The sequence below is a fragment of the Nannospalax galili genome, unplaced genomic scaffold (assembly GCF_000622305.1).
Source record: "Nannospalax galili isolate Female #2095 unplaced genomic scaffold, S.galili_v1.0 scaffold28, whole genome shotgun sequence".
Lineage (NCBI taxonomy): Eukaryota > Metazoa > Chordata > Mammalia > Rodentia > Spalacidae > Nannospalax > Nannospalax galili.
The window spans coordinates 2,741,866-2,764,075 of NW_008359594.1; the positions used below are offsets into that span (position 1 = coordinate 2,741,866).

A 22,210-nucleotide genomic window follows, 5' to 3' on the forward strand; every position below is an offset into this window, starting at 1 on the left:
CATAGTAGCCCCTGAATTTAGATTTGACAGACCTAGGTTTGACTCTTGCCTCTGTAACTTACATCTGTGTAGCCTTAAAATCTGACTCTTGGGACCCAATTTTCCTTATTTGCAAAACAGGATAATAATGAACTTATCAGATTTTTCTGAAAATTAAATAAGGTAATATAAATTAAAATACCTGAGACACAAAGCCTAACAACGAATCTTTTCTCTTTTAATGAAGAACTTTTTGCTGAAATGTGACCCATATTTTAGTAACTTGTTTCGTAAGAAACCATATACAATTTAGCCTTTGATTCATAACTCACTGTCATTATTGCAGGTAGCCACCATTATACTATGTAGTAGTTTAGTCTGCATCTTCCTTTTCCCATATCACTATCTCTGTCTGTGCCAGTATGTCTGCACAAAAGGACTTCATAGTCACTTTTATGATTTTCAGCTTGTAGTGAGTGGTCATTAATTTATTTGCTCCTACATTCAGTCAGTGATGTACTGAATCTACTAAATGCCATGTCCTTTGTTAAGATCTTGGAGATGGTAATACGTTACCAGCTGTCTTCATGGATTTTAGGGCTAGTAGCAGAAATAGACAAATAATTATAATTTGATGCAATCAGTTCTATGAGAGGTAATCTCTAGACTCATAAAAAGCATTCTTAGTTTAGAACTGGGGAAACAGATTAGAGATGATTTCATAAAGGAGATGCTATATGCCTAAATTAAGGCCCCCAAAATATATAGGAATTAACCAGTCACAGGAAGAAAGGGAACAATGGTATAGCATTTAAGGGAGATCAATTAGAACTGTGCACAGTAAAAAGTGAGTCAGTTTTAAGGAAAAAAACCCCCACAAGTCTCCTGTGTTGTAAACCTGCAGCTTGAGAGAGATTTTGTGCCAATACCTCAGGGGCTCAGAAACTTCACCAGGAAGCTTCTGGTCTCAGGACTCTGTTCTGAAGACTAGAGTTGGCAGACCTAAACCTTTGGGTATATATTGACCTTACCTTTTTAAACATCTGTGAACTAAGGTAAAATTTAAGGTGACAATTAGCTGCCTGTTCACATTTCATTAAGTATAGGTTTGCCGCTTTCTTACAAAGGTTTTTCCTACATTTTCTTTTAAATGTAAATAGTTATCAAAAAACCTCTTCAAAATTGGCTCTTTTAATATGCCGTCCAGAGGCTTTGAGGCTTTCCTGTGGCTTCGAAGATTTGGTACTGGGTCCACTTGATTCCAAAGTCAAATTTATCATGTAAAAACAAATGTTACATATCTATTATCTGTTAAACAATTAAGAGATTCTCTGTCAGCCCCTATTGTCCATTCTTAAATATCCTCACTCCCCCTGTCCTTTTTTTCCCCCAATCTGGACAGTGAAATAGAGTGAAATCTTTGTTTTGGCCACAGGAGTATTTCTCAAACCTTAACTGCTTCTAAACTCAAGGCAATAATATTACATACCGTCAACTGGTGTATCAGGAGATCCATTAAGAAGGTAATCTTGTTACTAAACAGAACATCAGTGCAGTTTTCTGAACAGTTATTGCAGGTGAGGTTGTAAACATTGATTGCATTGCAGAGAGACCTAATGGGAAGGGAAAAATCACCATTTGTAAGACCTGAACAACTCTTCTCCAAACAAGTTAAAATACATAAAATCAGTGGTACAGAAGGACTAGGTGTAGGATGGAAGCTGATCTAGAAAACTGAGCCAAATATTATTAGGTATATGGCCCATCAGTTAGATATAAAAGATTATAATTTTCTCCAAGCACAGTGTTCATTATTAGTATCTAATAGCTCTTATTAATTTTTATTAGTTGAAGAGCAGATGATGCAAACAATTTGTTAGTCATTCTAATAATTTCTTAATATCAGACTAGACATCAACCAGGAACTTAGATCTTTTTAATAACACCCAGGAAATAGACTGCCAACATGCCCATTGCCAGATCAGCTGGTCTAGGATAAGGCAGCTAATAGAGAGTACCCATGTGGAGAAGATGGGGGCTTTCCCTATGAGGCAAGACTCACAGGCTTCTGGGAAGTGAGCCCTACTCTGCTTGGAGGAGGTATGGACATGGACTCTGGTCCTGGACAGATGAGGACCTTTCCTAGAGGGAACTAACTGGTCACAGGCCCAAACAGTTTAAAGAAACACTGATCAAAAATATTTTTCTCCAGGGGATTTAAAAAAAAAAAACCCTTTGTGGGGCCGGGCATGGTGGCAAATGCCTTTAATCCCAGCACTCCAGAGGCAGAGGCAGGCGGATCTTTGTGAGTTCGAGGCCAGCCTCGTTTACATAGTGAGTTCCAGGACAGCTGAGGCTGTCTCAATAAAGACAAAAAAACAAAACCAAAACAAAAACAAAAAAAAACACCCCATTTGTTCAAAGCAACATTTACAGCAACATGCTGTTCAAGTTAGAGAACCTCTGTTCTAGGATGGAGCTCTATAATTTGATAACATTAGAATCATCTATAGATCTTTAAAACTAAACTTATATGAGTTCCTGGCCTGGTGATGCCAGTTCAGGAGTAGGGCCAGTTTCTACCATCTGCATGTTTCTGAAGCTCTGTGGGTGATACTGACGTGCAGCCAGAGATGAGAACCACAGTTCTTAGCTACCATGTGCACAGAGGTGATACTTGAATGGGAAAGAGATGCTGACGAGAGCCCCTGATGTAATAATGCTTGATATAGTTGGGCTTGACATCACAAAATTGATGGATTTCTGAAGATTGGTTACAGTAGAGTGTGCTGGTGAACAGCAGAGTCATAGGAGTGAGATACACCTAGGCTAGAGGTCCATTTACCTTTTAGCCAGTTTCCAGTTTAACATTTTAGCATCTATTTCTCATATTTAAAACCAAGATAATAATTAAGCTTCCTATGATTGTCATGAAAATTAAGTGAGAGAGTAAAGTACATAGGACAGTGCCTGGGAGTTATGATAGTACTTAAAACAGTAGCCCTTATTACAATTACTAATCTTATTACAGTTATTTGATAACATGACTGAGATCACAAGCATTTTAATTTCATATTTTAAAAACAGGAATTTATGATTATAAAAATATAGTAAATTTGAGAAGGAGAGGCATAAGAAATGGTAAGGTACTGTGAAGAAAGAACTTACTATTTGCACTGCCATTCTTCTCCCTATTGTTCCAGTCCTCTGTGACACGCAATATTCTTCTACAACACTAGCTTTCAATTTTTTTTTTAAATGGCTTCCACCCGAGCCGGAGCTGAGCTGGAGCAGCCCTGATGGCAGAGCCTAGCTTTCAATTTTTAAAAAGCAGCAGAATGCCTTCTTTAAACAAAATCTTACCCAGAAGCTTAAACTATACAACAGATAAAATGAGACTTGCTCTGGTTGAAGCAGAAGTGGGAGATGGAGGGTACTCACATCTCAAAGAGGTCTGCAGGCTTCTCCAGAAGTCAAAAATTCAGTCCTTTGGGATACAGTGGAAATGACTAAATAGTTCAAATTTAACTCAGTTACCTTTAAAAAAAAACTTTTTGATACAGGTTCTCCATGTAGCCCTAATTGGCCTGGAATTTGCTATGTACACCAGCCTGACCTCAATCTCCCAGAGATCAGCCTGCCTCTGCCTCCTGAGTGCTGGAATTAAAGGCAGCAGCCACCCCTCCCAACCACCCAGTAACTTTTGACTAAGTAAGGGCAACCATAGTATAACACCAAAAAGGGGAGGGGGCATGGTAAAAAGCATGACTGGGCTGGTGAGATGGTTCAGCAGGTAAAAGCGCTTGCCATCAAGCCTGACGACCTGAGTTCAGTGCCCAGAATTCACAGGTGGAAGAACTGACTTCTGCAAGCTGTCCTCCAACTTCCACATGTGTGGCTTAGTAGGTATATGTGTGTGTGTGCACACAAAATAAATACATATTTTTAAAAAGCATTTCCCTCTTATGCTGCTAGCCTTAGGAATCACCATGGTTACTGGTTTACATACTCTTCCAGAAATAAATCTATGCACATACAAGTTTTGTAGCTCCCTTATACATTCATGCCCTCTGAGATTTGGAGATGAAAGTGAGTCAAGGATATTTTCCTTTGGTTTTTGGCTGTGGTTACTAATAAGCAGGGTTTGGAAATGTCATACACCCCTGAAACAGCATTCCATGGCCCACTTTTTGGAATTAGTGGAGTAAGTTGCTACTAATTCAAGTTCCTAATCTCTGATCTGTAGTGTCAGGTAGGTACCCTTTGAGGTTTCCTGGATTTGTAAAACAGTTCGTGGGCAACATTAACTTAGTCCTTCTTAAAGTGTGGGGCCTCAGAGGGACAAGCACCCCCAGTGGATATGTTTGCTATTGTTTCTGGAGTCAATTTCAGAAGTCCCAACAATTTTCTAAGAACCTAATGCCTTACTCTAAATTCCTTTTCTCATTAAAAGACAAACTGAAAATGCTGCATGATTTTTAGAAGACTGAATAGTATCTTACCCTATACACACAGTATCTACCTATCTCTTAATATTGTGTCCACCTTTCACTATTAGAAATAATGCTTTTTATAAGTCAGAGGTTTTAGCTGTAAGTTGATGGGAAAAAATAATTTAAATAGAAAAACTGACAGGCTATTAGAACCATCATAGAATCTGGAAAACTCAGATGTAGATGCAATACTTTCAAAAGGCCTGATACAAAAATCAAACACTACTGAACTGGCCTAAAAAAACCAAAAAGCCACTGGGCATGATCTGCCTCAACCTGAAATGATGCTATGACTCTGGGCTTTATAAACAGTAGCCACCAGCTCTTAAAGACTAGTTTGGAAGTCCTTTTTTTTTTTTTTTTTTTTTTTTAAATTAACTTCATTAGTTTCAGAGGAAAAGTCTGGGTATAAAGCCTCTGTCACATGCCTGCACACAGATACAGTGAAGACTAGGAAGCAAATACCTGGCATTTTTTGGTTCTATAGTAGGAGAAGCATCTTATATGCTTGGGAACTCTGCAAAGTACAGTAGATGAGATGCTGGTAGCTTAACAGTAAAACCCATGTCTACAACAGTTGCCAAACAAATCATTTTGTGCTGCACTGCATGCTCTTATGATAATGTCCAGTTATGATGAAATGGGTAAAAGGAAGCGAACATTTTAAAAGTATGATACATTTTACCAAATTCAAATTAACTCCCAGAAAACTAAAATTTAAACCAATTATTACTGTGAGAAAAGTTTTTTCTCCCATTCTCTTGTTAATACTGGATAACCTTGTAAAAACAAATCTTTGGGGCTGGAGAGATAGCTCAGTGGTTAAGATTACTGACTGTTCTTGCAGAAGACCAGGGTTTGAATCCCAGCACCCACATGGCAGCTAACAACCGTTCTTAACTCCAGCTCCAGGGGATCCGACAGCCTCTTCTGTCCTCGCAGGCATTGCACTTACCTACATGCAGGCATAACGCTCATACACATAAAATAAATATGATAAATAAAATATTTAAAAAACCCAAATCTTTATCAATCTGTTAGCAAAATAACAATGTTCATTTTCTGTTTTACTTCTTTTAATTAGTATACAAAGAAATATGCTTCATCATAGAATTTTCAGATATAGCTTGTTCTTGTTGATCCCTCAGTCTTCCCTTACTTCCCCTGTTTCCCCTCCTTGTACTCATCCACCCGCAATCAGTCCCCCTTCGGCTCTTATGCTACATATATTCTAATACCCACCCCTGAAAACTCTTTCCCTCTTGGGATCCCCTTTTGTGGGAAGCAAGCACAGCCGAGCCAGCCAAAGATGGAGCCCTGGCTGGCTGCCAAACCTCGTGCTGTTTACTTCAACTCTTGGCTGATTGCCAAGGCTCGTGAATCCCGCTTGTTTACCCCAACTCTGAAGTATGGTGAGCCCAAAAACAGGTGCTGCCAGCCTGATAATCTTGCTACATGGCTAATGAGCTGCACTCTGCCTGCCCGCTGCACGTGTGTGTGCCCTGATTGGTCCTGGCTAGAGGGAGGGCTGTTGGAAACACTATATGAACAGCTGAGGTGTGTAAGAGAACAGAACAGAGGAAGAACAGAACAGCAACAACGAGACAGTCTCATAGTGAGAGAGAATGAAGTGAGAGAGAATGTAGTGAGAGAGAATGTAGTGAGAGATATAGGAGAACTACGAGAGACAGCATCATAGTGGGTGAGATAATGAAGAGACTATAAGAGAGAATAAAGGAAGGAAAAGAAACAGAAGCTTGAACCTCGCCTTGGTGTCTGTGTCGTCTTTCCTGGACTCTACTGGACAGAGTCCTGGCTCGCGACAAATGCTGACACTCACATACACATATTCAAATATAAAACCAGGATCCACATACAAGAAAGAATTTGTAGCAATTTGTCTTTTTGAGTCTGGGCTATCTTAATATAATGATTTCCAGATCCATCCATTTTTTCTTGCAAATTTCAATACTTAATTTTTCTTTATGGCTGAATAAAATGCCATTGTATATATGTACCACTTTTTTTTATTCATCAGCTGATGGATATTTAGGCTAATTTAATTTCCTTGCTATTGTAAATACAGTAACAAACATGGATGTACAAATATCTCTGTGGTAGGACATAAAGTCCTTTGGGTGTCTGGGCAGGAGGAGTAGAGTGGAATATTATGGTAGTTTTCAATTTAGTTTCCTGAGAAACCTCCATACTGATTTCCATAGTCGTTACACCAGTAAACCCTCCCACCCACAGTTTAACATCTATTGGAATGCTTGTTGTGTTTTAACCGATTGCTAAGGCTCTGAATTATCTTGCATATGTTAAACCTTTGATCACATGGAAATGACTTGTAGTTCATTGCTGAACAAATTTTTTTTTAGTTTTTTTTTGTCACAAGAACATACTACATAAAAATTTTTATTTATTATTTTTATGTTACGTGTATGCATGTATTGCCTGCGTGTAGGTAAGCGCACCCGTGTTGTACAATGCCCACAGAGGATAGAAGAGGCTGTCAGATCTCCTGGAACTGGAGTTACAGTTGTTAGCTACCATGTGGGTACTGGGATTCGAACCTGGGTCTTCTGCAAGAACAACCAGTGTTCTTAACTGCTGAGTCATCTCTCCAGCCGCAGAACATACTACTTTTATTTGATAAAATCTACCAAAATTTATTTAAAGAGGAAGTCTTTCTACTTCCAGATTTAGAAAAAAAAAATCTTTTCCCCAACTTGCTTTATGTACTTTTATAGATTTTATATTTAAATCAATAATATAAACTTGATTTTTGTATGGGGTATAAGGTAGAGAGTAATTTTACTTTTGTTTCAAAATACATTTGCTATTTATACTTACTTCTTTGTTAATTGTCTGTTCTAGTACTCTTGAAATTTTTACTGAAGATTTTACATCTTTTAAAATGATTTATTAGGTTCCTCTAATTATAAATATTACAAAGGGTTAATGCATTTTGTATTTTTTTCATTTTCTGTCTTTCATTTGCTTACAGTATTTTAAAAACATTTAAATTTATTGAAGCATAACAATTTTATGTAATCTAACAAACTTTTCTTTTTCTATGATTTAAAAGTACTTTCAAGTTATGAGATTAGATAATTATTCATGTGTATGTTTTAAAGTTATCACTATATGATTTTATGGTTTTTATAATTCATTTTTAATATTCTGGTGTAATGTTTTGTAAATCAGGAGCTTCAAATGATTTTATCCTTAAAGAGGTTACTGAATAAACTGTCCTCCATGTGCGAATCCTGGCAACCACATGGCAGCTAACAACTGTCCATAACTCCAGTTCCAGGGTATCTGATAGCTTCTTCTGTCCTCCACGGGCATTGCACAACAGGGGTGCACTTACCTACATGCAGGCAATGCAGACAATACACGCATACATATAAAATAAAAAAAATAAAGAAAATATTTAAAAAAATTCAATTTAGAATGCTGTGCTGAACTTTATAGTTCCATGACTGTATCCAATTTTTCTTTTGGTTTAATTTTTTATAGCCTTAATTTAAATTTTTATTTTTGTGTTTTATTTGGTAGAATTCTTACAATTTGTCTCAAATCTTTTGTAAACTATCATGAGCCATAAGTAAATAAACATACTAAAGAAAGCAAACAACTCATGGTAGGGACTATACCTTGCCTAATGCTTCTCTGCTTTAAATGACAGAAAACTCATTTACTGCTAAAGCATAGAATGTGCATCTACAGAGTCTTAGGCTCACATAACTCACTCAAGAAGTTTCCACCAAGAAAGGAGGGGAACCAAAAAAAATCTCACAGTGAGGAAAAACCTGTCTACTCAGTAAACTTGCTAGAAAAGACAACCTTTATTTGAAGAGCACCTGTTTTAGAGTACACACTGCTTTGAACCCAGCTTGGGTGGTCTGTACAGGCAGAATTCTCTATAATTTTAAACTTGAATGACTAGAAGCACTTTTTAACATCAAACGGAAAGCCCCAACATTTAAAAGTATCTTTAGAGAAGACATTAAAGTCTCACTGCTTACTCTGTGAAAAGTACATAGTGTGGTCGGGGGTCTGAGATGCAGACTTTCTTGTCCTAAAATATTAATGAATGAAACATTTTTGGTCCAAAGGCTTTTTTTTTCTTGAAAATGTTTTCTCTGGAAAACAGAGGGCAGAAAAAAAAAAAAGCTTCATAAAACCAAGTCTTTTAGTGAGGGGAGCAGGAATTTATATATAAAAAACACAATTATAGAATAAAACTGAAGTACATACCTAGAGCATTAAGAAACAGTTAAATGCAGATCCTGACACAACAACAGTGGAATATTTTAATACCTACTCTCATATTTACATAGGTCTTCCAAACTAAAAATCAGCAGAATTTCAGAGGTAAATTATACCACAGATCAACTGGATATAACATATATCTATAGAATATACCAGCTAACAGACAGGGAATACACTATGTTTTTTCTAAGACACACATGGAACCTTCTCCAAAATTACATGGTAGGCCATAATGCAATTCCTAACAAATATAACAACAACAACAACAACAACAACAAAAACCAACTCTGAAAGAATTATTTTTATCTTATCATACCACATTGGAATAGAGGTAGAAATCAACAGTCAGAGAAACCTCAGAAACCACAAAAACATATAGACAGAATACACTTATGACTGAGCAGTGAATCATCAAAGAAATCAACGAGAAGTTTAAAAATTCCTAGAACCAAATGAAAGCGATAGCACAGCCTGTCAGAACCTCTGGGATGCAGTCAAGGCAGGCCCTCAGCAGACAATTTACAGCTATAAGTGCCCACATTAGAAACAGCAGAGATCTCAAAAAAATAACATAGTGATGTACCTGAAGGCTCTAAAAATTAATAAGCCAAAACCAAACCCAGCAAGAAATAATAAAAATTAAGAAAGGAATTAATGAAATAGAGATAGAAAGAATTATACAGAATCAGTAGAATTGATTTTTGAAAAAATTAACAATATTGACTAATGAATGGATGTGGGGGGAGGCTGAACCCAAATTAATAAAATTAAAGATGAAAAAGAAGTTGTTACAACAGATTCCAGTGAAATTCAGAAAACCATTAGTAAATACCTTGAAAACTTATATTTAAAAAAAGATGGAAAACAGAAGAAATGGAAACATTTGTAAAATCATGTGACCTACTAAAATTAAATCCAGAAGGTATAATCAATTTAAAAAGACCTAATAAGCAATGAGACAGAAGCAATAATAAAAAGTCTCTCCACAAAGAAAAGGCCAGGATCAGATTAATTCACTGCTTAATATTACTGAACTTAAAAAAAAAAGATCTAATAGTTAAAAATGTTCTCAAACTGCTCCTCAAAATACCAAACTAATTCTGAGGCCAGGATTACTGATACCAGCACAGAATAAAGACTTAACAAGAAAACTACAGACAATAAACTCTCCTGATGAACATAGATACCAAAATTCTCAACAAAATACCTGCAAACCAAATTCAAGTGCACATTAAGATGACACACATGGGGCTGGAGAGATGGCTCAGCAGTTAAGAGCACTGACTGCTCTTGCAGAGGACTGGGGTTCGATTTCCAGCACCCACATGGTGGCTACGAACCGTCCTTAACTCCAGTTCCAGGGGAATCTGAAGCCCTCTTCTGATCTCTGTGGCATTGCATGACATGGGTGCACTCACATACATGCAGGCAATACACTCATACACATAAAATAAAAGTAATAAAATTAAAAAAAAGAAGATGCCACACATGCTGGGTTTTGGTGGTACATGCCTTTGATCACAGCATTTGGGAGGCAGAGGCAGGCAGATCTCTGTGTGTTCAAGATCAGCTTGGTCTACATTGCCTACATAGGGGTTCTATAATGATATCGAGAGAGAGGGACGGAGGGAGGGAGGGAGGGAGGGAGAGAGAGAGAGAGAGAGAAACACCATACACCATGATCAAGATGGTTTCATTCCAGCATTGGTTCAACATTTTAAATCAATAAATGCGATATCAAAGTCCTAAAGAAATTAAGAACACATGGAAAATGCTTCGGCATAATGAAGGCTATATATGACAAACTTGTAGCAACCATTAAATAGAGAAAAACCTGAATGGGACAAGGATGCCCAGTCTCCATATACAGAGTTCCAATATAGTGTTTAAGTCTTAGCCAAAGCAATAAGACAAGAGGAAGATACAAACAGGAAAGGAAGAATCAAGCTATGACCATTTGCAGGTTACATGATTATATACTTAAAAGAGCCTACAGATGCTACCACAAAGCTTTCAGACCTAATAAATACTTTGAGTAAAGTTTTAGGATACAAAAATCAATATACAAAATCAGTAGCTTTTCTAAATAATCGCAAACTTGCTGAAAAAAATGAGCTGAAATATCTTATTCAAAATAGCTTCAAAAAACATGAAATACCTAGGAATATACCTAACCAAGATGGAAGATTTCTACAATGGAAACTTCAAGACACTGAACAAAGAAACTGAAGAAGACATCAGATGATGCAAAGACCCTCAAGTGCTGAACTACCAGAATTAGTATTGTGAAAATGGTATATTACTAAAAGCAATCTACAAATTCAATGAAATCTCCATTAAAACTCCAATAATACTCTTCGCAGAACAGTAAAACCCTAAAATTCATATAGAAACACAAAAACCACAGATAGCCAAAGCAATCCTAAAGAGAAAGAACAATGCTAGAGGTATCATAATCTTAAAAAAATACTTCAGAACTATAGTGACAAAGACAGCATGGTACTGGTGCAAAAACAGACTTGTAGAGGAATCAATCATTACAGAACACCTAAAAAGAAATCTACAGAGAGTTCTGGACAACTAATATTTGACAAAGGTGTCAAAAACATACACTGGAAAAGTCCTACTCAACATATGATACTGGCAAAAACCAAATATACAAACAGTGAAAAATGAAATTAGATCCCTATCTCTCACTCGGCACAAAAATCAAAAAATGGATCAAAGACTTTAAATCCTATAATTCTAAAAACTGCGCGAGGAAAACATAGTGAAAATACTTCAACTTATAGGTACAGATGGGGCTAGGTAGCCAGCGTGCCGGTAAGTGCTTGCTGTGCAAACTTGAGTCCCTGAATTCAACCCCTAGAACCCACATAAAAAGATGGCATGGTGGTGCTTGCTTATAATCCCAGAGCTGGGGAGGCAGAGGCAGGCAAATCCCTAGGGCTTGCTGTTAGCCAGCCCAGCCAGTGAGAAAACCTATCTGCAAAAAGGGGAACAGAGCCTGAGGAATGACACCTGAAGTTGAACTCGGTTCTCCACACATGTGCATATGCACCTACATGTATACCCCCTACACATGAAGATGGAGGGAGGGAGAGAGGGAGGGAGAGAGAATAGGCAAAGTTTTTCTGAAAAATACTCCAATAGCATTGGAAATAATCCCACAAATTGACAAATGGATTTCACAGACTCAAAAGGCTTCAGTATAGCAAAGGAAATAATCACCAAAGAGAGAGCTAACAGAATGAAAAAAAAAAAAAAAAACCAATCTTTTCCCAGAAAAGGGAAATGTTGACTTGGAGTTCTTTAGATATATGTCCAAGAATTATATAGCTGGGTCATATGGTAGTTTTTTTCTTAATTTTATGAGAAAGTTCCATACTGATTTCTACAGAGGCTGCACCAGTTTATACTCCCACCATCAGTGAATAAGGGTTGCCCTTTCCCTGCATCCTTGGTATTATTTGTTTCCATTTTTTTCTTTAATTTAATTTTTAATTTTTGAGAATGTCATAGATGAGTATTTACATCACTTCCAACCTCCATCTGGCATATATAATTGGCAGTAAAAATTAGACCCCCCCCCAAAATAATCCATTCAATAAATTAGCTAATCAACTGAATTCACAGTTGTTGAAAGAAAAAATACAATGGTCAATAAAATGTACTTATACATGTGTATACATATATGCATAACAATAATAATTGATGAAGAGGTCATAAATTTGAGGAAGTGGGGTGCATAGTAGAAGTTGGATGGGGGAAGAGGAGGTGGAAATGATGTAAATACAGTACTCATACTTGGCGTTCTCAAAAAATAAAAAAATGTAGCTGGGAGTGGTGGCACACATCTTTAGTCCCAGCACTCTGGAGGCAGAGGCAGATGGATCTCTGTAAGATAGAGGCCAGCCTGGTCTACATAGTGAGTGCCAGGTCAGTTGGGGCTACAGAGAGACCTTGTCTCAAAAAGACCAAAATTAAAAAACTAAAAAACTTAAACTAAAAAAATAAATTACAGAAAATATTAGCAAGGATTCAGGGAAAGGGGAACCTTTATTCACTGATGGTGGGAGTATAAACTGGTGCAGCCACTAATCAGCATGGAAGTTTCTCATCAAATTAAGAACAAAACTAACATATGACCCAGCTATATCATCCTTGGGCCTATGTCTAAAGAACTCCAAGTCAACATACCACAGTTGTACATCCATATTTATTGTTGCATTTTTAACAATAGCTAAGAAATGGAACTTGTCCATCAGTGATGAATGGGTGAAGAAAATGTGGTAAATATCCACAATGGAATTTTATTCAGCCATAAAAAAATGAAATCATGACATCTGAAGGAAAATGCATATAAAAGGAGATCATTGTGTTAAATGAAATAAGTCAGACTTAGAAAAATAAATACTACATATTTTCTCTGAGGCTGACTCTAGACTTGGATTTATACATACATGTTTCTCATTCTGTGTATGTGTATGTGTGTGTGTGTGTGTGTGTGTGTGTGTGTGTGTGTGTGTGTGTGTATGTGTGTGTGTTACCAAGAAAGAAAACTGTGATAGATTTTAGTCTCTTTGAGACAGGGTCTCCCTGTAGGCCCAGCTGGCCTGGAACTCTCTATGTAGACCAGGTTGGCCTCAAACTCACAGAGATCCACCTGCCTCTGCCTCCCAAGTGCTGGGATCAAAGACATGTGCCACACGTCCAGCTTAGAGGAAGAGATCTTAAGGGTGAGGAGAGGGAGGAAAATAGAGGGAGAAGAATGGAGTGTGACATGAAAGAAGAAGGGAGAGGACTATGCGAGTGAGAAGGGCCAGCAAGAAGGACACAGGAGGATGGGGGAGGCAGTGAGGGATGGGGAATAAGATCAAAATCTATAATATATGTATGAAAATGTCACAATAAATATCATTATTTGAATGCTACCTTAAAAAAGTGTTAAAAATGAGTCTTTCTGTAGGAAACAGTATATTTTAAAATGAAATGGAGATCTTTTTTAAAGGTTAAAAACTCATTCAATTTTATGTCTTACAGGGTTTATACTCAGTTCAATACTGCATAACTGTATTAATTCAACTGTGAACCTAAAAGTTTATAGCCACTTTTGAAAGAGATGTATCTTTGCTCTGGATATTGTTATTAAATATGTTAAAGCTGTAATGAAATGAAAAAAAGATATTTTTCATAAAAAAAGAGTAATCAGTAATAACAAGCCATAGACTCAATGTTATGCTCTCTTGAAATTTCCTCCACCAAGGAAACATGTGTGGCACGATAAACCTAGCCAAATACACATAGCTGGAGAAGTCAAAGATCATAGATGGATAAATAGGAAATAAGAAAATATCCTGCCAACAAGAAACTTGAGAAAGAGTGATGCTAAAATTTAAAGAAAGAAAAATTTCAATTTTGACATTTTTGACCACAGAGAATTTATATCTGTGACACCATTTAGGAGGTTTTTTACTGCAATGGATAATTTTAACATTTGTATTTGAGTGTTATTGATAAAAGGGCAAAACTGCTACCAAGTATACTGTTGTTAAAATTACTTTTAAAAGTTACATTTGTTTATTTTGTAGGGCAGGGGCACATGTGCCAGAGGACCATTTGTAGGAGTGGTTTCTTTCCTCCAACCATGTGGGTCTCAGGGTTGAATCTCAGGTTGTCATGATTAGTAGCAAGTGCCTTTGCTGCCTTTACCCACTCCATTTTACCTAGTATAAACCCACACTGCCCTTTCTGCCCCCTGCTGTCCTTTCAGATGCTAGACTAAGTAGGAGTAAGTGGGACAGTGAGAGATGCAACACCCAGAACTCAATCAGCTCAAGATGGGTCTTTCAGGGATGCTAATAAGCAATTAACTGCATGGATATAACCGTTAACTTAGAAATTCACTGCATGGATGTAATTTATATGCATTCTACATGAGCTTAGAACACAAATCAATAATAACAATGACAGATTATACTACATATCATACCATAAAATGTAAAATTTCAATGATATCAAAATTAACTTTAAAATATTTTTTCTAGTTACAATGATGACTCAGAGTAAGGTTTTAAGGAAATTTCAACTAGATATGTTATGTCAAAGGTTTTTGTTTTATACTGCTAAATTTGGTACAAACAAAACAGGTAACTGCTATACTGGAGAGATGACACAGCCATTAAAGCCTTAGGCTAACAATAAAAAAGACAGAATAGGCAACTGTTATCCCACAGAGACATATTCTAATTTTAGATGGGAAAGCATATGCATTTGAGCATCAACCCAATGAAACCTTCTGCATTTCCTCAAATTAACCTCCAACTTAGAAAGTGTTATATTAATGTATTAAAAATATAGGCTGAAGACCAAATTAATACATTATTTTAAAATTTTAGTGCTAAAGTATTATTTTTTGCTGCTAATATTAATTTAACATAAGGCTGCTATGATTATAAAGCCTTTAAATATGCTCTTAAATAGGATCTCATTATGTAATTTAAAGTTCAAAATTAAATATGCTGGCTCTGGAGAAGACCCCAGGTGGCATACAGCGCTAAACTGTAGATTAAAGTTGACACAAGTAATTTCTTTATTTTAATCTTATTAGTGGTACAAGCAGCTGTCAACTATACCCATCTCTGCAAAGCCTTTAAGACATAAACAAAATGCCTCAGTATGTCAAATGAAGAAGTGAATTTATCAATCACTCTGGCTAATTAGCTTCCAAAACATTTTTGTCTATTGGAGAAAGTTACTTGTTTTTAGTAAAACTTGATCTGCAAATAGATATTAGATATTATTAAAATAATTCTGTCTATAATAAATGTACAATTGTTTAACAGTGGGTTACAGTCTAAATTTTACCCACACTGCAAACAGTATTTTATTAACATTTACTGAAGAACTGTGATTCAGTGGACACACTAAGGTGTACATGGGTTTCAACGCTACAAATATCCACACCTGCAACTTGTAAGAAGTAAATCCTTTGATAGATTTAAGCTAAAAAGGTATTTAAGAAACAGAAGTCTTGTATTTATCCTTCTTTTTTTTTGGAATGTCATTGCTAAATCTTCCCTGAACATTATGTCTTACACAACTAATTACCAGTGATCTTGGTTCACTGTTGTATCAGTTACTCTTTGATTACTAGCCTGCTAGGTGAAAAAGAAAAAGAGATTTCACAGATCATCTCCCATACTCATACCCAACTACAAAAAGCCTAAGCCAAAACCAGTCAATCAATCAATCAATCGATCGATCGATCGATCAAATAATGACTCCCCTGACAAAAGGTAAAATCTAAACACAGTAACAAGCCCTCTGCAACTTACAGGAATAATGAAAGTATTTTTTAAACAATAATAAAATGATATTCTAATTTTATTAAAATAATGGAAGTTTCATACAAGAGTATACATATTTTATACATCATTTTGTAAATATCAACTTTGTAAAAGATCTAACCAAGGGTTCTCATATACTAAAACTTTTAATTACATAGTCCTTTATTTGGTTTTGTTGTATAGTATAGTACAGAAAGTATTCTTCCCTACAGTGATATAAGGTCTTTGATGGCAAAATTCACACATATGGAAGAAATTGAACAAGTACTTACAGATTTGGTAATACTTTTCTTTGGTGATACTAAGCAGGCATAAAGGCATAGAGAGGAGAATATGTAAGATTAGCTCAGCTAATCTGACAATGGAGAAAAAAGTCTTTTAATTCAGTTTCTTCATTTATATAAAATGATAATTTAGTAAACACGTGACGGAGTTTGTGGTTATTAAATAAATGTATTATGTGACAGTTCTACATAGAAAGCAAATGCCTTAATGTAGATGTGGTTATACAGAAGTCTCAACATGGCTGCTCTTATCAGAAGATATGAATCCAATACCTTCTGGTGTAATTTCATTTTATCAAGTATAAGAGCAATCTTTAGTAGTAGTTTTGGCACAACTAAACAGCCACATCACCAGGCATGAAGTTGTACATTACTTTTCAGTGAGAGAGAGGAGTAAGAGACCACACAATGCTTTGAAAACCTGCCTCTACTGTTAGAATATGCTGTGTTTGAGGGTAGATGAGTGATATGGAGGCACTGCTTAGTTTCCTTGAGAGGAACAGAACTGCAATTCCAAAAATCCCTGCTCTAAAATGATAAAAACCAATTACTTTATTTCTTCTATCAATCACTGTAAAATGACTTAACAAAGGATCATTTGTCTTTTAAAATATGATATCTATTTCCTAGTAGTTGAAGTTACAGCCAAATCTAATGATAAAGACATTATCAACTTTAAAATATGTAAAAGAGCTTTATGTTATAGCTTCTGGACTAAAGTTCAAAGATGAATTATGCTGCTAGGATTTGAGGAGGGTGGAGAGAGTAAGAAAGGTGTACATATGTGGGTGACTGTCCTTTGAGCATCTCATGTTCTTAAATACCTTAACCTCACCTTCAGATTAGGCAATTAGCTTCTAATGTCAGAAAAATAGTTGGTGAAATGATTTTCTCATGAAAACACTAGCTCTTTATTGAGAAGATGGGCTATGATATGGTCTACTATGAACAAGTTCCAGACAGCAAAGTTTAAGGACATAGACTTTTCAGTTCTTATAAATACAAAAAAAAATACTACTGGGATTCAAATTAAGTACTAATTCTAAAGTTAATGATGAGGAACCCAAAGGCCACCAAGAATCTTGAGGGTTATAAAAATATGACTAGTATTGTTGTCTGCCCTTATAGAACTTATATTTGGTTTGTACTTTGAAGGTGTGTCACTTTTTTGAAGCTATGTCTCTTTTAAGTGTATTTACCTTAGGATTCAGGGACAGCAAGCTTAATGTATGTCATTTCCATATAAATTTTCCAAACCTTCTGGTGTAATTTCATTTTATCAAGTATAAGAGCAATCTTTAGTAGTAGTTTTGGCAGCTCAGCCAGTACAACCTTGCTGTTGGTGCTCACTGAGTGTTCAAATGCTCCCTAGAATGACCTTTCTCTTCACTCCTACTTTCAGAAATGGACATTGATTCATTCTTCCTTTAAATGAAAGAGTTTTGAAAACAGCTGGGCATGGTGGCTCATGCCTTTAATCCCAGCATGCTGGAGGCAGAAGCAGGTGGATCTCTGTGAGTTTGAGGCCAGCCTGGTCTAGATAGTGAGTTCCAGGACAGCTGGGGCTACAGGGAGACCCTGTCTCAAAAAGACCAAAAAAAAAAAAAAAAAAAAAAAAAAAAAAAGCATAAAGGTATCAGGAGCTTACACACATATTCAGAAGGAACCAAACCTGTTAGAGTTCAGGAAGACAAAGCAATGCTGGTACTGGGGGATGGACGCAATATCGTTTCCAGCCTCCTTCTCTCTCATGGTGTGCATGTGCTTCAAACAGATTTCCCATAGTCCTGTTAAGCTAGAGTATACAGAGCCCTATAACGGCCATCCCAGAAGTTACTATTCCTGCTTTCTTTTTTTTTTAACATTATTTATTTAATAACCACATTAGAAGAAGCATTTCATTACAACAGCTTTGACATAGTAAATAATTTCCAGAGCAAAGATGTATCTCTTTAAAAATTGGCTGTAAATTTTTAGGTTCACAGTTGAATTAATACAGTTATACAATATTGTACTCAGTATAAACCCAATAAGACATAAAATTGAATGAGGTTTTAATCTTTAAAAAAAGATCTCCATTTCATTAAAAAATATACTGTTTCATACAGAAAAACTCTTATTCACCTATATACCCACATCCCAAATGGCACAATCTTATTCACCTACATACCCACATCCCAAATGGCACCCTCCCATAGTCCCCCTCTCCCCACTGGAGCCCATATACTCTGTCATCCCTGTTACTGTCCACTGTGTTGTCAATGCCTCCAGCTATTCCACAGTGCTTGTTGATCCACGGAGTCTGGTCAGTCTATCTAGAGCTCCTTGCTTTAGGAAGATCAGCTCTTCTTCAACCAGCCCTCACCACCCTCTACTTCCCTGGGTTGCACGACCTGCCAACCTCTTTCCTGGATGCTGGGGCTGACCTCTCAGCCCAGGGCCACCACTGCTTCCTGATCTCTTGCATCCAGACAGACCCAGTTCATTCTCAAGGTCCCCAGGAGCCCTCCTATACACATAGACTCTTAAAGAATTATATTGATCCCCTCAATCTTTGGTTATACTTTCCTTTTGGGTGTTTAAGACCATACAGTTGATCCTGTGTTTGTGAATATGTGCTTGGGGGGGGGGATGCATATGTACATATGTGTGGGAGTATATGTATGCCCACATGCAGAACAGATGGACACTGGGTCTCTCTCTCTCTCTCTCTCTCTCTCTCTCTCTCTCTAAAAAAAACCAGCTCCATCTATGTGAAGATAAGTCAAAGGTCCTGCTCGACCGTGGCTGGCTTCCCTTGGAAGCATGGAGGAAATGTTTCCTCTGTGTTGAATCCTCTTTGTAGACTGGACATTGGTTCAAGTCCATCTGGTGAGGTCTCTATGACCTCTTTGATCAAGAGAACAGGTGACTCACCACAGTTATAGGACATTTTGAGAGACGCTCACAGTCCCCTGGGACTTAGTCGACCTTGGAGGGTAAGGAGCAAAAACTGTCCTTTATGTTTCTGTGACCAAATTAGTATAGGCCTCAAAGTATGTCTGTTAAACATCCAAGAAGGTTAGTTCCACCAGTCTGGTACTTTTAATTACCATGTGCTATGTAGATAAAGCTTGGGCAAAGACCAAAGGGTTCTCAGATCAACCTTGCCAAGACATATATTATGTTCCTTGAGCTAGTTGTATGTATAATTTGTCAGTAGGTTGTTGGACTAATATGGGTCCCTCTGTTGTTGTTTTTTTTTTTTTTTTTAACTAGCTAGGCATTATTTATCTCTCACATTGTCTAACCCTTCTACCATGGTTTCCCCATTTAAAGTGCCCCCATTTTCCCCATTTCTCCTTTAGTAATACCCTTCTTATTTCTCGGCTTTTTGGCTAAGATCAAGTGTAGTATCTGTTCTTATCAGTTTAATATTCCTGTTCTTTCAAATTCAAATACCCAAGGAAAAAAATGACTTGAAGCTTTACAATTTCTCAACTGCAAATTTCTGAGAGAGAAATTTTACTGGCTCAGTTTAACATTTTGTGCTGGATTATAAAATCTATATTACTGGCTGGCCTATAGATTGGTTGCTCCTGAGTCAAATGTCCTTTCTTAGAGATTAACTGGCTATGGCCATTGAAGGAAGCATAATACGGTATAAAGTATACCCTAAAAACCAAACAAACGCACAATAAAAAGGGAGTTGAAGTGATATGGAATGGTACGAATATGAGGGCTAGTGAGATGGCTCAGCAGAAAAGGCTCATGCTACTAAATCTGATGACCTGAGTTCAATCCATGGGACCCACATGCTGGCAGGAGAGAACTGACTACTGCAATGTACTCTGGCATCCACATTCATGTGATGGCATATGTATATCCCACCCCCAATAAATAAATATAGTAATTTAAAAAAGAAAAAAGGTAATAGGGAAAAAAGCTCTTAGTAAAAACTGGGAAGTCTGGACTGCACTGTATGTTGAAGACTGAGGAAAAGATTTAACAGTACACAAACAGCCTTGTGAGTTAAGAGACAGGAAGCAAGGACACAAGGCCAGGCACCTAAGCACAGGAAACTAAATTTATAGGTTTGGATATTCAGCAAAGATTTTTTTTATGAAGTCTTATGTACACATCTAGGGTAGCTGTTTTGTAAACACAGCAGGCCAATACTAGTGATATTTAGAGTTTACTACATCTCATTTTCCATGACTATAAGCTCCAAAGGTACAGTGTCTACTTCAATCCCATTCCTAGGCCTGAGAGAGAACTCCTAGAAATAGTTACCTTGGGTATCAGGACTGGAAGCCCTAGGGCTTTTACCCACTTCTGCACAACAACGGAATACCTCTCCTCCACTATAAGATGCTGTATCAACTGCTGTACAAGCCCAATAGGATGTAACAGAAGGCTCTGAAGACAAAAATCTCAAAAACCAAGAGGCATTTTGAACATTCTTCTGCCATCTGTAAAGAACAAATACTCTTTCCAAAGGCTATCCTAGCTCTCCATCCCAAACATGAGTGTTCTTAACCTTAATCTGTCAGTGGCCCACACATGTGGGTGCTGGTGATTATGAAAGTAAACAAAGTACTAACACATGCAGAGTATCTACCACAGTTCTTTGAAGAGCAACTAGATGCAATATTGCCAACTGAATAAATTGTTTAATATCTCAGATTATTAGCTTTAATTGTCAACTTGACACAACAAGAATCACCTGGGAAGAGACTCAATGAGGGATCGTCTACACTGGGTTCATCTGTGGGTATGTCTGTGGGGAACTGTCTTAAGTATTTACGTGGGAAGACACAGTCCCATGTGTGGCAGGTGTCATTTCCTAGCCCACTGTGTAAAGAGAGGAGAAATCCAGCTGAGCAAAGCGAGGAAGCGAGCAAGAACACGTTCAATTCTCTTTGCTCTTGACTGTGATGTAGTGTGACTAGCTATCTCAAGCTCCTGCCTCTGTGACTTCCCCACAATGAGACTATAATCTTGAATTGTGAGCTAAAATAACCCTTTTCTCTCTTAAGTGGCCATTTGTCAGGATATCACAGCAACAGAAATGAAACTTGAACAAAATCAAAAGTTTTCTTTTACTTTGGAGAATCAGTTTGTGATACCTTGTTCTAAATTCTCTTCCTAGAGAGAAGATCTACTTCATGTCATTCTAAGTTTATTTTATTATATTCAATGATTAATGCTTTACCTGAGTAGGACTGATTTAGTATAGGGAGATGAATTTATACATGTCAAAGAAACAAAAAGTACCCTTAATAATTTGAATGATATGAATTGACATACTTTATAAAGCCACAACAGTGGGGTTAGATCTATTTTTCTTATAGACTAAAATGGGACAATCTTATACCCATTGGTATACTTAGATTCTTCAACTGTGGTAAGGACAATGACCAACACAGTCCCAGCCTTTTAGCTTTGTAAGCAGCAGTCACAGACCTATGATATACAGCTGAGAAATTTAAAGATAGAATTTAAAGGTACCAACATTCCAAATCCATTGCCTAAAGTCCAGCTAACAGAGCTGACAAAATCAAGATGGTGCTATGAAACTTAGGTGTGGTCACTGTGATACAGTGTGCTCTTTAATGGCTTTTCTTCCACCTTTTGGAGAAAAGAATTCATTCATGCATTCCAGCAATACTGAGTAATATGTCATAGACTCACAAATAATGCACATACTAGAACTCTATTACAATCTAATTGGGGAGAGAACAACACAACAAACAGAGTATCCAACAACATAGTAACATAATAAAAAGCTAAACTGAACTATTCTATGATTGGTTTGTTGTTATTATTTTTTTATTTTTTTGAT

The 22,210-nt window shown here is 36.8% G+C and overlaps 1 protein-coding gene and 1 non-coding gene across 6 annotated transcripts in view; one reads left to right on the forward strand and one right to left on the reverse strand.

Moving 5' to 3' along the window:
- Scaper (S-phase cyclin A associated protein in the ER) overlaps nt 1-22,210 on the reverse strand; it is a 477,644-nt gene that overhangs the window by 119,051 nt on the left and 336,383 nt on the right. For all 5 annotated transcript variants that reach the window (XM_029558805.1, XM_008823432.2, XM_017795678.2 and 2 more), the window contains one exon: nt 1,469-1,592. In XM_029558805.1, the coding sequence (XP_029414665.1) occupies nt 1,469-1,592 (124 nt within the window). The remainder of the gene's footprint in view (nt 1-1,468; nt 1,593-22,210) is intronic.
- LOC115068519 lies at nt 19,744-19,928 on the forward strand. The gene has a single exon (XR_003847868.1). It is a non-coding gene; the product is annotated as a U2 spliceosomal RNA (small nuclear RNA).